The sequence below is a fragment of the Populus euphratica genome, unplaced genomic scaffold (assembly GCF_000495115.2).
Source record: "Populus euphratica unplaced genomic scaffold, PopEup_1.0 scaffold467.1, whole genome shotgun sequence".
Taxonomy (NCBI): Eukaryota; Viridiplantae; Streptophyta; class Magnoliopsida; order Malpighiales; family Salicaceae; genus Populus; species Populus euphratica.
The window spans coordinates 1-15,201 of record NW_011500357.1 but is presented as its reverse complement, the minus strand read 5'-3'; the positions used below and the strand labels follow the sequence as shown (position 1 = coordinate 15,201).

Sequence of the window (15,201 nt, the reverse complement as noted above, 5' to 3'; positions counted from 1 at the left end):
TATTATATATTGGATTGAGTTGAAATATTACAGGCACTAATATATTTAACAGTTATAGCGACGAAAATTTTTGTTGGTATTTACACTAGTAGTTTGACATGACCAAAAGATTGATATCTTCTCCCAAGTGTAGGAGTGTTGAAGTAATAAATAACCTAACAAGACTGAGATCATACCACATGGAGGTTAATTGTATAAACAATAATAATAATAATAATAGAAGAAGAAAAGGAAGAAGAAGAAGAAGTTAATAAGAACTTTGAGATGGAAGATAAATGTGAGGATTAAACAATTATAATAATAAATGTCAAGGTTAGAGGATCCACTAATGGTATTTCAAACAAGTATAATATAAATTTTTATTATTCAATTGAAAACCACATACAAAGGAGATTGCAATTGGATTATGAATTGTTAAAATGATTACATTAGTTATTTTATTTGAATAATACTAATACTTGTAAATATTATCAGGCATACATGATTATAACTTATATTAATAATAAATCAAGTTGCTTTCATAAAACAGGAGATTAATACTTAAAAGTGTATTTTTATCAAGGTTTTATATCATCATTTTGCACTTGAAATATCAATAATTCCTTAACTAAAACATGTTTTATAATAACATATCTAATAATATAAGATACCTTTAATTTGTGGTAAATGTTCATTTTAAATGCAGGTCTATCACATAAATAAAAAGATTGATTGATGAGTTTAAGAACTGAAATTGAAAAGACAAAGAGATGACCAAATTTAGAAAAAAAGATGTTGGTATAGTCCAAATTAGAATATTATTTGGTAATTGGATTATATTTTATTAGTAATGAAAATTCTTAATCTTTTCACAAAGCTGAATCATGGTACTGGTTTCTTGTTCCCCAGATGTATAGTTTGATTTTGTGTTCAGGTGTATGCTGAGACATTTGGCCCAGTAAAAGATGCTATGATAGTCATGGTACGTTTAGATTTTCTACCAAATTCATAGCATTTCTGCGATCACAGGGCATGAGCAAGAAATATCTTTCATGTCGATTTCTTATGAATAACATTAACTCTATAGATCAATAGTTCGACATAAGAAGAACAACTGATTGTCTTAGAAATCTTAATTACTTCTAGTTACCAATGTTCGGTTTCATATGCTCTGGATTAGCCCTATACGAGAACCTTTTCGATTCCATCTTGTTGTCCTGATATCCCCACTAGCTAATGGTAAATTATACTTTCACTAGATTATTTCTGTATGATAATTGAAGTAGACTGTTTGTAGGCAGTAACTCATTATCATGATTGACTCTGCCTGTATACTTGAAGAATCCCTTTTGAAATAGTTGACTTGTTCACTAAAACCCCTTGCACTTGTAGTAATGTCTGAAATCGTAGAACTTTTGATATTCAGATCAATCGGGAACGTGAGGGTGAGCAGATCGATCAGGCCTTGGTGAAAAGTATTTTGGCCATCAATGCAGAGAATGGAGTAGGTTCATTAAAACAGCATAAGCAAAACCTTGAAGAAGCAATCCTCAAGGACACTGCTGCATTTTACTCTGAAAAGGCTTCATATTGGATGCAAAAGAAATCGTACAATGAATATATGCTTGTGGTATTAATGTTGCTTCCATTTCTCAGTTGAAGTATCTATTTACAGTACTAATGCCGAGGGTTCATTTAATGCTGTCTTTCTCAATGAAATTTAGGTTAGCCAATGCTTGACACATGAGAAGGACACAGTTTCTACTTACCTGCAGGCGAAAAACCAAAAGAAGTTACTGGAGGTTTGTTGCTTATGCTTTTGAGAAGCAATTGACAGGTTTATGAATTTTTTGTTCTTGGGATAAATTGTTGCATGCTAAGATTCAAAGTCTCAGCCTTGTTTGAAAAATTCTTCAAGATGACCTGAACTGTGAACATTCGCTCTTAATTCTCCCATATCCAAGTGGCCTCTGCTATTTTAGTTCCATGACAAAGCAATTCGGATCAAGGGTCCGGAAACGAGTTGCCCCTGCAGTGCAACCTGCGTTTCCCAGTGAAAAGCATCGTTTAGTTTGTATGAGATTATGTATTCTTTGATATATTTAGTTGTTCATTTGTCAACTATTCTGAAAGCAGGTTGTAGAACAAGAATTGCTCAATGCGCATGCTAATGAACTGGAAAGAAAGAAACAAGTTGATGAATTTCCCTTGGCAGATCATAAGCAAGTCAGCTAAGAAACTTACTTATGCTGATTTCTTTGGGGTTGAGGTGGATTTAAAGATCTGAATGATATTTTAGATCATGTGTTGCAGACTTGCAGTGAAACTGTTCTGCCATCTGCTCAGCTATCTGTTTATAGACACATCTAGGTGATAATAGTACACTGTATCATTGTTTTCTTTACAGGATTACATATGCTGGACTTTGCTTACTGCTGTTCTTCACTGGTGGCTGAATTCTATGTAGTATCATGTTTATCCCTTAGTGTCTTGATGTTGGATGCTAACTGAATTTCTGATTCAATCATTATTGTTCTTCATGAGCTTTATTCCCCATATGCAACTGTCAACGAATCCATGTGTGTTTGTTGGGTTGCTTGGTCCATTTCTGAGATGATTTCTGTTGCAATGCTGTTCAAATTTTTTTTAATTGATTTGCTGCTGGGAACCTTTTGGATGGTGTTGAGCCTTTATCTTCTTGAACTCCGAGTGATTCTGCTGTTTTTGTTGGCTCTGTAAGCTACCACTTATTTTGACTTATTTGGCATTCATCTTTGATAAAATTCTAGCTGATCTATCCCGGAAAAGATAACCTTATTTGATGTAGATTTGAGAGGCCTCCGTAGTCTCTTTCAGAGATGGCATTGACTATTCTCGAATCAGATTTTTTTATATACATATTCTACTTAATATATTCATTGATTAAGAAATTTAAATATTTATATATTGTTTATCAAGTTCCGGGCCTATATGGGTATCCTTTTCCAATGTCATATGACATGATTTTATTGGTTAATTTTTATTAATAAATCTTGTATTTATGAGAATATATCTTGAATATTTCATTTCAAATGTTAACCTACTTTTCATTAGTGAATAAATATATAAAGGCTTATGTGATTTATTTCAATTTTATTTTATTTTTTCATGTAAAAATAAGTTTATTTACTTTCAAAAACAAGTAGGCAAATCTCAAAAATATAATCGGGAAGGTTTTATACTTTAAATAGATTTTTTATTGGAATTCAATTTAATTATATTAAATTTTCACAATAAATAAATATATCTTATTATGAAAATAAAATATAATAGTTAAAATTAAAAATTTCAAAATGAATTTTAATTGATGTTTATCAAATCAAATAATAAAATTAAATTTCAATATCTTATTTGAAACAATTGCATATTAAGAGATCAAATAAAATTTATTTTTATACATAAATACTTTAACTAGCCTATAAAACTCTCTTCTTCCTTTTTGAAATAATATCTTGTTTTGAAAATATCATTATTCTGAATTCAAATGCTATTCATTCATAATTTCAACTAGCTATTAATGAATTATAAGATATTAAAGATTCATTCATAGTCTCATATTCTTTCTTCGATGAATTATTTCCTGGCCGAATTTGCTCGTACGAATTGTTTTATGGGTTTCTTTCGTTATCAATTCCTTTCCTGCACTATCAATTGCTCCCGATTGTGAAATCAATCTTGGCCATGATTAAAAATTGCACCATCAATTGTTCCCGATTGTGAAATCAAACGGCCCAGTGATGATAACAAACATTGATTCAAAGTCGGTCATGATTTGATAACAATATTTCCTCACAGAATAGAAACTATTGCAATTGTTCCTCTTTGCTTTTCTAGTTACTATGCTTTGAACAGGAAAAAAAAAATCACTTCCCCGTGTACCTGTTTCAGAAGAGAAAATGAAAATCCTTTTTTTTTTTTTTTTTTTTACATTTTGTCGACTTTACTCTTACAGAATAATAAAGATTTATTATTTTAGATCAGGAAAAGATCCCTGGAGCTCTAAAAGAGCATTACTATTACTAAAGCCTCATCAGACCTAGCAGGTACGAGATGACATTCGCACGTACTACTATGAATTTATAAAATAAATATATTTAATAGTATAATTATAAATCAGCATTAAATAAATAATAAAAATTAAAGATATGATAGAGTTAATATTTATTGATAAAAAAAATTGTGTTGATAATTAAAAATTTAAAATTTAACAAAATAATTTGTAACAATCTACAGCATTTTGTAAAGAAAGTATAGTGCTTTCATCACATGATTTAACTTTTCTGTTAATAAAAAACAAAAAACAAAGCTAAATTTTCTTTCAACTTAATATTAAAAAAATTGATAAAGATAATTTTAAAAGGGAAAAAATCCATGAGGAAAAACGTTATAGCAATTGATAATATTTTATGAGAAAAACTATAGTATTTTCTCCAATATAATCAACAAAGATAATTTTCAAAAGAATCATAAAAAAATCATTTAGATAAATACTGTAGCAATCTATAGTGTTTTGTGAGGAAAACAACAATACTTTCCTCATATGATTTAGTTTTATTATAATTATAATTATAATTTTTAACCAACTCAATATTAAAAAAAAATCAACAAAGATAATTTTAGAAAAAATCATATGGAAAAACACTACAGCAATCTAGTGTTTCAAAGAAAAAAATTACAAAGTTAAATTCTCAATCAGCTCAATATTAAAAAAAAAAATTGACAAAGATAATTTTTTTAAAAATTAAAAACAAAACACAAAAAAGGGACAAAAAAAACCATGTTGGAAACACTGTAACAATTCATAGTTGATTAGTACTTAAAATTATATTTTTATCAAGGTTTTATATCAGAATTTTGTACTTAAAATATTAATAACTCTACTAAAGCATGTTTTATAGTAACAAATCTAATGCTATAATATACCTTTAATTTATGATAAATGTTCATCTTAAATGCAGGTTTATCACGTAAATCAAAGAATTGATATGCTAGTTCAGTCCAAACGGAAAGACTGTTCAGTCATTAGGTCATATCTGAAGTTGTAGAACTTGAATTTGGGTCTGCTCTATATAGATGAAAAACTAAGATATAGGCCTAAAATATTTATGGGATTGCAAGACCCAATTCTACTATTTGGAAATCTAACTCTTAGCAACAACGAAGAAGTCTAAATTTGTCCTGTAGCCCAAACACTATATAGTGTTCCTAGAACTTTCACGAATTAAGTCTATTCAAATTCTAAAGTTAGCAATGATATTTTGTTCAAATAAGAAGATACGAATTATCACCAGTTAAGATTTGGCAATACACTTAACAATTAATCAACAAATCAATAGTTTTCAATTTTGGCCTATGAAAGGAGGTATTTGGAAGTATTTGCTATGCATTTAGGCATCTTAATTTTCAAATCAAGATCATGTTCTTGCTCTTTCTCTTAATATTTTTGAAAATTTTAAGTTTTGCTTCAATTAATCTCTAGTTTATTAATTAGTATTTAAAATTGTATTTTTATCAAGGTTTTATATTATTATTTTGCACTTGAAATATCAATAACTCTTTAACTAAAGCATGTTTTATAATAACAAGTCTGATACCATAAGATACCTTTAATTTATAATAAATGTTCATCCTAAATGCAGACCTATCACATAAATGAAAGAATTGATTAATGAGTTGAAGTAGTGAAATTGAAAGGATACAGAGATGACCAAACTTAGAAAAGAGATACTGGTGTAGTCCAAATTAGAATACTATTCGGTAATTGGATCATATATAGAGCTGTAAATCTCGGATTTGGGTTTACTTTATATGGATGGAAAGTTGAGACATAGGCCTAAAACTTTTATGTAGAAGGTAAGACTCAATTATGCTGTTTGAAAATCCAAATCTTAACAACAACGTAGAAGTCCGAATCTAACCTACAACCCAAACATTGTTCAATGTTCAGCCTATATCTCGACTTTTAGAAGTCCAAATGGTCTTAATTTTTTTTTTAGAAAGCTGAGACAATTTCCTAGAACTTTCATGCATAATTAATTCAAATTCTAATGTTATCAATGAAGTTTTTGGCAGACAAGAAGATAAGAATTATCACCAAGTTAAGAGTTGGTCACCCACTTATTAATTAGTCATTAAATCAATAGTTTTCAATTTTCACCTATAAAAGGAGGCATTTACCATGCATTTAGGTATCTTGGTTTCCAGATCAAGATCATGCCTTTTGCTTTCTCTCTTTGTATTTTTTTTTAATGCTTAAGTTTTGCTTTTATTAATATCTTGTTCATGCCTTTCCTTTCCTTTACTCCGTTAACTTTTATCTTATTTATATTCTTATCTTATTTATTTATGTTTCCCTCTTTTGTTATGTTTAGTTAAGTTTATTATGTGAAGGTAAAAATGGTACACTAATGGTGTAAGAATAAGTATAGTATAAACTCAATATGAACTTTAATGCTTGGTACTGAAATATTTATATTTGTAATCTTATTCACTTTTAATACTTTGCTTATTAAATAGTTAGATTATATTTGTATTGTATAACACTTGGTATAACAAATACTTGGCACTTTCATAACCCGACCATATGGTATAACTGACACTTATGCTATGAAAGGAACTTGATTTGTTGTTAACATAAGTTATAATCATAAATACTTGACAATATTTACAAGTATTAGCATTATTCAAATAAAATAACTAATATAATCATATTAACAACTTATAATCCGATTCGAATATCTTTTATGTGTGGTTTCCAATTGAGAAATAAAAAGAGTTTATATGATACTTGATTGAAATATCATTAGTAGATCCTCTAACCTTGACATTTATTTTTATCATTATTTGATTCTCATATTAATTTTCTATCTCAAAGTTCTCATCAACTTCTTCTTCTTCTTCATTATTATTATTATTATTATTACTACTACTATTATTATTATTACTACTACTACTACTATTATTGTTATTGTTCTTGTTATTGTTGTACTATTGTTGTTTATAATTTATACAATTAATCTCCTTGTAGTTCAACCCCGGTCTTGCCAAATTATTTATTACTTCGACTCCTGCACTTGGGAGAAGACATCAATCTTTTGGTTGTGTCATTTATGCTTTTAATTTTCTTTTCTTTACTTAGTTAACTTATATCTTATTTATGTTCTTATCTTATTTATTTATGTTTCTCTTCTTTCATTATGTTTAGTTAAGTTGATTATGTCAAGATGAAAATGTTACACTAATGGTGTAAGAATAAGTATAGTGTAAATTAATCATGGACTTTAATATTTGATACTGACATGTTTTGCATTTGTTATCTTGTTCACTCAAAATATTTTGCTTGTTAAATGGTTAATTTATATTTATGTTGTATAATACTTGGTACAATAAATATTTGACACTTTCATAGCCCAACCATATGGTGTAATAAACACTTGTGCTATGAAAAAAACTTGATTTATTATTAACATAAATTATAATCATGAATACCTGACAACATTTACAAGTATTAACATTATTCAAATAGATAACTAATGTAATCATGTTAACCATTTATAATTCGATCGGAACCTCCTTTGTGTGTGATTTCTAGTTGAGTAATAAAAAGAGTTTATACTATACTTGTTTGAAATACTATTAGTGGATTTTTAACTTTAACATTTGTTTTTATAGTTTAATCTTCACATTAATCTTATGTCTCAAAGTCATCTTTAACTTTTTTTTCTTCTTCTTATTATTATTATTAGTATTATATAGTTAACCTCTCTGTGGATTGACCTTGGTTTTTCTAGATTATTTATTACTTCGACACTCCTATACTTAGGAGAAGACATCAACTGTTTGGTCATGCCAAGTTTTTGGCGCTATTGCCGAGGAGGTAAATTCTTGTATAAGTTATAATATTTATTTTATATTCACTTTTTATTTTTCTTGTATCTAACTTTGTTTCTTTTATTTTGTTTTTTTCTTTATTTTATTCTCTTCCTACACATGCATGAACAAGCCCATGCTTCGTTTGGTCATGTAGATTAAGTAGTAGACTTTGTAGGATATCCTCATGTTTTTTTAGAAAATATGATCGAAGAAGATAACCAATCGCTTCATAATGAGAATAATGAAAATAACCATATTAGAATAGCTAGAGACCACATAAATCCCATAATAACAAATGCATCATCATGCATCTCATTTTAATTTTAAGCCATGCATTATTCACCTTTTACCTTCTTTCCATGACTTAGATTTAGAAAATTCATACTTGTATTTAAGGGAATTTGAGGGGTCTGTAACACCTATAATGACTCAAATTATAGCATGAACACCATCAAATTAAAGCTTTTTTCTTTTTCATTAAAAGATAAAGCTAAAACATGGTTATAAAATTTGAGACCTGGATCCATTTGTGCTTGGGATGAAATGCAACAATAGTTTTTAAAGAAGTTTTTCCCTTCCCAAAGAACAAACTCTTTTAAAAAATAAATCACCACTTTCACTCAAAAACCAGGATAAACATTTTACCAATGTTGGGATAGATATCAAGACTTGCTTAATACTTGCCCTCATCATGGTTTTGAAACATAGAGATTGGTTTCATATTTTTATAAAGAGTTAACACCTAGAGATAGACAAATAGTTGAATTGATGTGCAATGAAACTTTTGAAGATAAAGAACATGATGAAGCAATAGAATACTTAGACTTGTTAGTTGAAAATGCTCAAAATTGGGACACCACAAGTACTTATGAGGCACCGAGTAAAACTCAACCTCATAAATCTAGTAGAGGTATGTACAACCTTAAGAAAGATTATGACCTCCAAGCCAAGTTTTCATCGTTAGAAAAGTCGAGACACTAAAATTAAAAAAGAGTGGTCAATTAAAATCTGTTCAAGATATTATGTGTCAAATCTGTGAAACAAATGGACACTCAATCAATAACTGTCTAACTTTACCTTTTTTTTTAAGGAATGTCTCCATGAATAAGTTCATGCTTTAAACAATTTCCAAATGCTCAATCATAACCCATACTCGCAAACATACAACCCTGGTTGGAGAAACCACTTAAATTTCAGTTGGAAGAGTGATAATAACAATGCATAAACTTCACAACCACCATTTCAAGCACACCATAATTTTTAAAATTCTTATGGATATTGACACAATTAAAAGATTGATGTCTTCTCTCAATTGCAGGAGTATTGAAGTAATAAATAACTCAGCAAGACCACAATCGAACCACAAGGAGGTTAATTGTATAAATTATAAATAACAACAATACAACAACAACAACAATAACAATAAGAATAATAATAATAATAATAATAATAATAATAGTAATAGTAATAGTAATAGTAATAGTAATAGAAGAAAAAGAAGAAGTTAATGAGAACTTTGATATGGAAGATCAATATAAGGATTAAATAATGATAACAACAAATGTCAAGGTTAGAGGATCCACTAATGGTATTTCAAACAAGTATAGTATAATCTCTTATTACTCAAGTGAAAACCACACATAAAGGAGGTTCCAATTAGATTATAAATTATTAACATGATTACATTAGTCATCTTATTCGATTAATGCTAATACTTGTAAATCTCATCAAGCATTTATGATTATAATTTATGCTAACAACAAATCAAGTTCCTTTCATAGCACAAGTGTCGGTTATACCATACGGTTTGTTTTATGAAAGTGCTAAGCATTTGCTATACCAAGTGTTATACAACATAAATCTAAATTAGTCATTTAACAAGCAAAGTATTAAAAGTGAACAATATAACAAATACAAAACATGTTAGTATCAAATATTAAAGTCTATGTTAAGTTTACACTATACTTATTCTTATACCATTAGTGTAACTTTTTCACCTTGACATAAAAAACTTAGCTAAACATAATGAAAGAGAGAAATATAAATAAACATGATAAGAACATAAATAAAATAAAAGTTAACTAAGTAAAGGAAATGAAATGAAAGTCATAAATAAGATATTAATGAAAACAAAAATTAAGCATTAAAAAAATACAAAGAAAGAAAGTAAGAGCATGATCTTGATCTAGAAACTAAGATGCCTAAATGCAAGACAAATGCCTCCTTTTATAGGTAAAAATTTGGAACTATTGATTTGATAAATAATTGATGAGTGGGTGGTCACATCTTGACTTAGTGACAATTATTGATAATGTCAGAATTGAAACCACTTGTATTTGTCCCTAAACGACGTCGGGCGACGGCTCCACTCCTTTTTGTTTGTTTTTTTTACAAAAAAGAATAGTTTAGTTTTTCTTTGATTTAGGGGAAATAAAGATTTTATTGGAGTCGCCATCTAGTAATTTGAGGGAACTAGAAATCCAGAATTAGACACTGATCTCAAAGATTCAGGTACTGGGTTAGTTATGATTAAGGGAAGGTAAACATCACCCTTAAAACATCCTTTTAGAGAAAGGTTACCTTTACTTGTGTGTTTTTCTTATTTTGATTTAAATGCTATTATATTTTGAGCTTATTTGTAAATTTTTAACATGGTTAATGTCGGTCCCTAAAAATAGGAGACACGTTAAAAATGACATCAGTCCCTAAAATTAGGAGACTTTGTCTAAAATGTCGACGTTTATCCCTAAAAAGGAGAGTTACGTCTGATTTACCAAAATAAATAATAATGGACATAATCCATATTTGGTATTAAAATTTTTGACATCGGTCCTTTTTTGTAAATAAAAGAGACGTGTCGACAAAATAATATTTATTTTATAAAACAAAAATTATTTTGATATCATTGATAAATGGATATATCAATTCTTGAAAATTGGGTTTTTGACCCATGAACAATGATATGATAAAATGGGTGTTGAACCCGCATCGTTATTTATTTTGGTTTATTTTTGTCTTTTTCACATGCAAAAATTTACAAGTATTTATATATAAAAATATCAAAAAATATCATAGAAAATTACCTAAGTACCCCTGTATAGGTAAAAGACTGAAATACCCTCGGATTTATTGAAAATTTACGAAAATGCCAATGGCGGCGCGTGTGGCTCACGCGCGGTTACTGTTGATGGCGGCGAATTTTTTCGGTGAGATTCCGGCCAAAAGATGGTCGATTCTAGTAGATCTGAGGACAAGGATTCTGATGGTGGTGGTCTCGTTGGCCGTTGATGGCTGAGGAGGGAGAATCGACGACTTGAATGTCGATTGGCCGATGACGGTCGCGGCCTTTTTCCGGCCAAAATCACAGGTGAAAAAGTGTAAAACGGCCGTGGTTTTGCTTTAGAGGAGGCGATGCACGTTTCTGTGGTGGTTTCGCGGCTTCAAAAGGCTGGAAATGGGAGATCGGTGGAGAGAGAGAGAATCGCCAGCGAGAGGAGAGAGAAGCTCTGGGTTGTGCTACGGTGCGGACGAGTGTATAATACACTCGTGTGTCTGAAGCCTGTGAGCCGTTGGAGCTCGGATGAACAGATCGTGCGGCTGTGATTGGTTTGATCTTCAAGTTGATCAGATGGTCAGGATTGACTAGGCTACGATCTGGTGTTTCGCGGTGTACCAAGTATTTGGTACCCCTGCTGACGTGACGCAACAGGATCAAAGGGCATATTATTTTAAAGGCTGAGATTGATTTGGGTTTTAATCTGGTGTGGTACAGCCTATTATATCCTAAGAAATCAAAGGCTCAGATTTAAACACTATTAGATCTAACGGTTGAGATATTTTTGGTATTTTTCAATTTGTTTAAAAAAAATTTAATATCTTACTAGGGTGTAGAAAAAAGGAATAGTAGCCAATAGTAACACAAATAGTAATGCAAATAGTGCCGCTCAATTCAGAATTAGAATTCTTGGTTTTTCTCCGTGTCCTCTCCTGTGTCTTGCTTTCATTGGCTATTTATAGCCAATGAAAGGGGACAACAAATCACAAGTTTTTGTAAATGTAATCACGAGATTCTGAATATAATCACGGGACAACTGCATCGTTTGCCATTGAATTATTTTTTTTGTTTTATTATATATAATAGTAATATTTATTTACAGGAATAAAATTAAAAATTCAAATCAGTATTATAAAAACCTTTTCATCCACTAAAAATCAATTTAAATTACAAAAAAAAAAATCTTTATATGGGTATCAACTCGGTGGACTGTTTTTTTTTTACCAAAAATACCAGTTTTGACCAAAAATAGTCTGAAATTTATTTTTTTATCGCTGTCGACAAGGTGAGACCCGTATTAACCCGGTGGACTCGGTTTTGACCGAAAATGACAGTTTTGACCCGAAACAGCTCGAAACTCATTTTTTCATTGCGATCGACATGGTGGGACCCGTATTAACCCGGTGGACTTAGGTTTGACCGAAAATGATGGTTTTGACCCGAAATGGCTCGAAACTCATTTTTCATCCCGATCGACATCGTTTAACCCGTATTGACCTGGTGGACTCAATTTTGGTAGAAAGATGCGGTTGACTTGAGAAAATATATTTTAAACTCTTTTTTTATCTTTTTTTTTTATCTTTTTTTTTATTTATTATATTTTTTTTGTCATGAATAAATAAGATAAAATAACATTCAAAAAGTTTTAGTGAATCCAAAATTGGGTTACAATAGTTGCCCCCTCTTTACAATGCTTACGGTGCAAAGACATTGAAAAAATCATTTTCTTTTGACTTTGCATAGGAAGTTTTGTAAAGAAAAATGATGGAGGTGTTGAAAAACACATATATTTTCAGTTGGTCTAATTCTTATGGGCGATCTGCCCAAGTGAAAAACATGAAAGTGTTTTCAATCTTGATTTTGTGAAATACTTGAAAGTGATTTCAACAATGGTTTAGTGAAATACATGAAAGTAATTTCATCAATGGTTTTCTGAAATACATGAGAGTGATTTCAGATTTTTATTTTATTTTATGAAATACATGAAAGTAATTTCATCATTGATTTTGTGAAATACATGGAAGTGATTTCAACAATGGTTCTCTGAAATACATGAAAGTGATTTCAGATTGATTTTGTGAAACACATGGAAGTGATTTCATCAATGGTCTTCTGAAATACATGAAAGTGATTTCAAATTGATTTTGTGAAATACATGGAAGTGATTTCATCAATGGTTTTGTGAAATACATGAAAGTGATTTCAACAATGGTTTTCTGAAATACATGAAAGTGATTTCAGATTGATTTCCTGAAATACATGAAAGTGATTTCAGATTGATTTTGTAAAATACATGGAAGTGATTTCATTGAAAGTGATTTCAGATTGATTTTGTGAAATACATGGAAGTGATTTCATCAATGGTTTTGTGAAATACATGAAAGTGATTTCAACAATGGTTTTCTGAAATACATGAAAGTGATTTCAGATTGATTTTATGAAATACATGAAAGTAATGTCACTATGATTTTCAAGGTTAATGAAAACTTCTAAAGGAAGTCATATTTGTACGGCTCAGATCTAATTTGTAAAAATCGATCTCAAAGATGATGAAAGCTTCTCACGAAAGTCTTATATCTACGGTTGAGATCTGATTTGTAAACTGATCTCAGAGATGATGAAAGCTTCTCACGAAAGTCTTATATCTACGGTTGAGATCTGATTTGTGAATCAATCTTAGCGATGATGAAAGCTTCTCACGAAAGTCTTATATCTACGGTTGAGATCTGATTTGTGAATCAATCTTAGCGATGATGAAAGCTTCTCACGAAAGTCTTATATCTACGGTTGAGATCTGATTTGCAATCGATTTCAGAGATCATGAAAGCTTCTCACGAAAGTCTTATATCTACGGTTGAGATCTGATTTGTAAATCAATCTCAAAGATGATGAAAGCTTCTCAAGAAAGTCTTATATCTACGGTTGAGATTTGATCGTCTGTTCAGAATAATAGTAGGAGTAGAATCCTTATAAATTACATCGTATTTGGTGACAAACATCATCAACTTCTTGTATTTCAAGCCTTTCAAAGTTCTCAACTCTTGAAGCTTTAATCATGTCTTCCTCTTCTTCCAATGCTAACCCAAATCTTGTTCCTGCAGTAGAGCCTATAGTTTGGCGTACTACTTTTGAAGTGAATGGTCGTCCAGTTACAATAGAAGATACTGTAATGGAAAATGAAGATACTGTTGTACCCATGGCTAGAGACATGGTCCTTCCTCGTGATGAAACCATGCTGGCAGCTAGGAGCGATATTGAAGCTGTGAATTAGTCACTTGCTCTTAGTATCAGAGCTACTTCATCTTTGGTGAACATTGCAGAGCGTCTTCATGCTAGAAGACTTGAGTTGAATACTCAGGTTCTTGATCTCCATCATCTGATTGAGAATTTAAGGAATAGACTCCGTGATGAAAGACGTCACAGAAACGACTTGGAGAGGAGGAACCAAGAGCTGAATACACGTGTCGACTTTTGGAAGGACTATGTTAACACACGACACCTTGAGTTCGAGGAAGAGATAGAGAATATGCGTAAACAATTTGAAGAATTTCGAGGCCTGATTAATGATCAAGATGACAATATCCCTGATCGTCCTCGCACTGTTTAATATTTGTACTTTTAAACCTTTATGAATTTTGCTTTCATGGAATTGCTATATTTGATGTGATTAGAATAACTTCATTTCGTCTGAATCTTGTTGGATCCCGTTGGGAATTTTGTTTCAAGAAATATCTACAAGACAAATATGCAATGTTTGTGAAGTTAGATAATATGCAATACATCTTACCTTTTTTGAAATATAGATCCCCCATTCATCTTGTCTGACAATCTTGAATGTTAGTAAGCTCTTTTGATTCATGCGTCTTTGAAATCTACTCAAGCTGACCCATGTTGTTGAGTTCTCCAAGATAAACTTTGTTTGAGTTTCCCAATAGTCACTGCCTCTTTCTCTATTGGATACTTCATTGAGAGCATTAGTTTCTCCCTAGCCCGACATTGTGTTATTGGTAACATTTCCGTTGTTGAGGATTCTTTAACCAATTCATATGGTCAATATATGAGGATTATCCCACTTCACCTAGGATTTTCATATCTGAAGATGTATCAGTTATTATATTGTATAACTGATCATATTATAAGAGGCAAAAATCTCATTTCATAGAAACTGCATAATCATGCTATTTCAATCCCACTCTAGAAGAAGTCTACAGTTTTATCATGTGTATCTCCCACTAGGGAAGCAAATTTCTTTGTAC

The 15,201-nt window shown here is 30.5% G+C and overlaps 1 protein-coding gene across 3 annotated transcripts; it reads left to right on the top strand.

Annotated features, from left to right (window-relative positions):
* Positions 1-829: 829 nt before the first annotated feature.
* Positions 830-2,649, top strand: LOC105114021 (putative cullin-like protein 2). 3 transcript variants are annotated; one of them, XM_011010412.1, is made up of 5 exons: positions 830-961; positions 1,406-1,609; positions 1,704-1,781; positions 2,113-2,197; positions 2,293-2,649. In XM_011010412.1, exons 1-5 carry the CDS (start codon positions 950-952, stop codon positions 2,301-2,303), a joined length of 390 nt encoding a protein of 129 aa, XP_011008714.1. In that variant the 5' UTR covers positions 830-949; the 3' UTR covers positions 2,304-2,649. The 3 variants fall into 3 exon arrangements, with proteins under 3 accessions (XP_011008714.1, XP_011008713.1, XP_011008712.1); XM_011010411.1 differs by having other exon boundaries at positions 2,116-2,649; XM_011010410.1 differs by having other exon boundaries at positions 2,113-2,649.
* Positions 2,650-15,201: the final 12,552 nt, after the last annotated feature.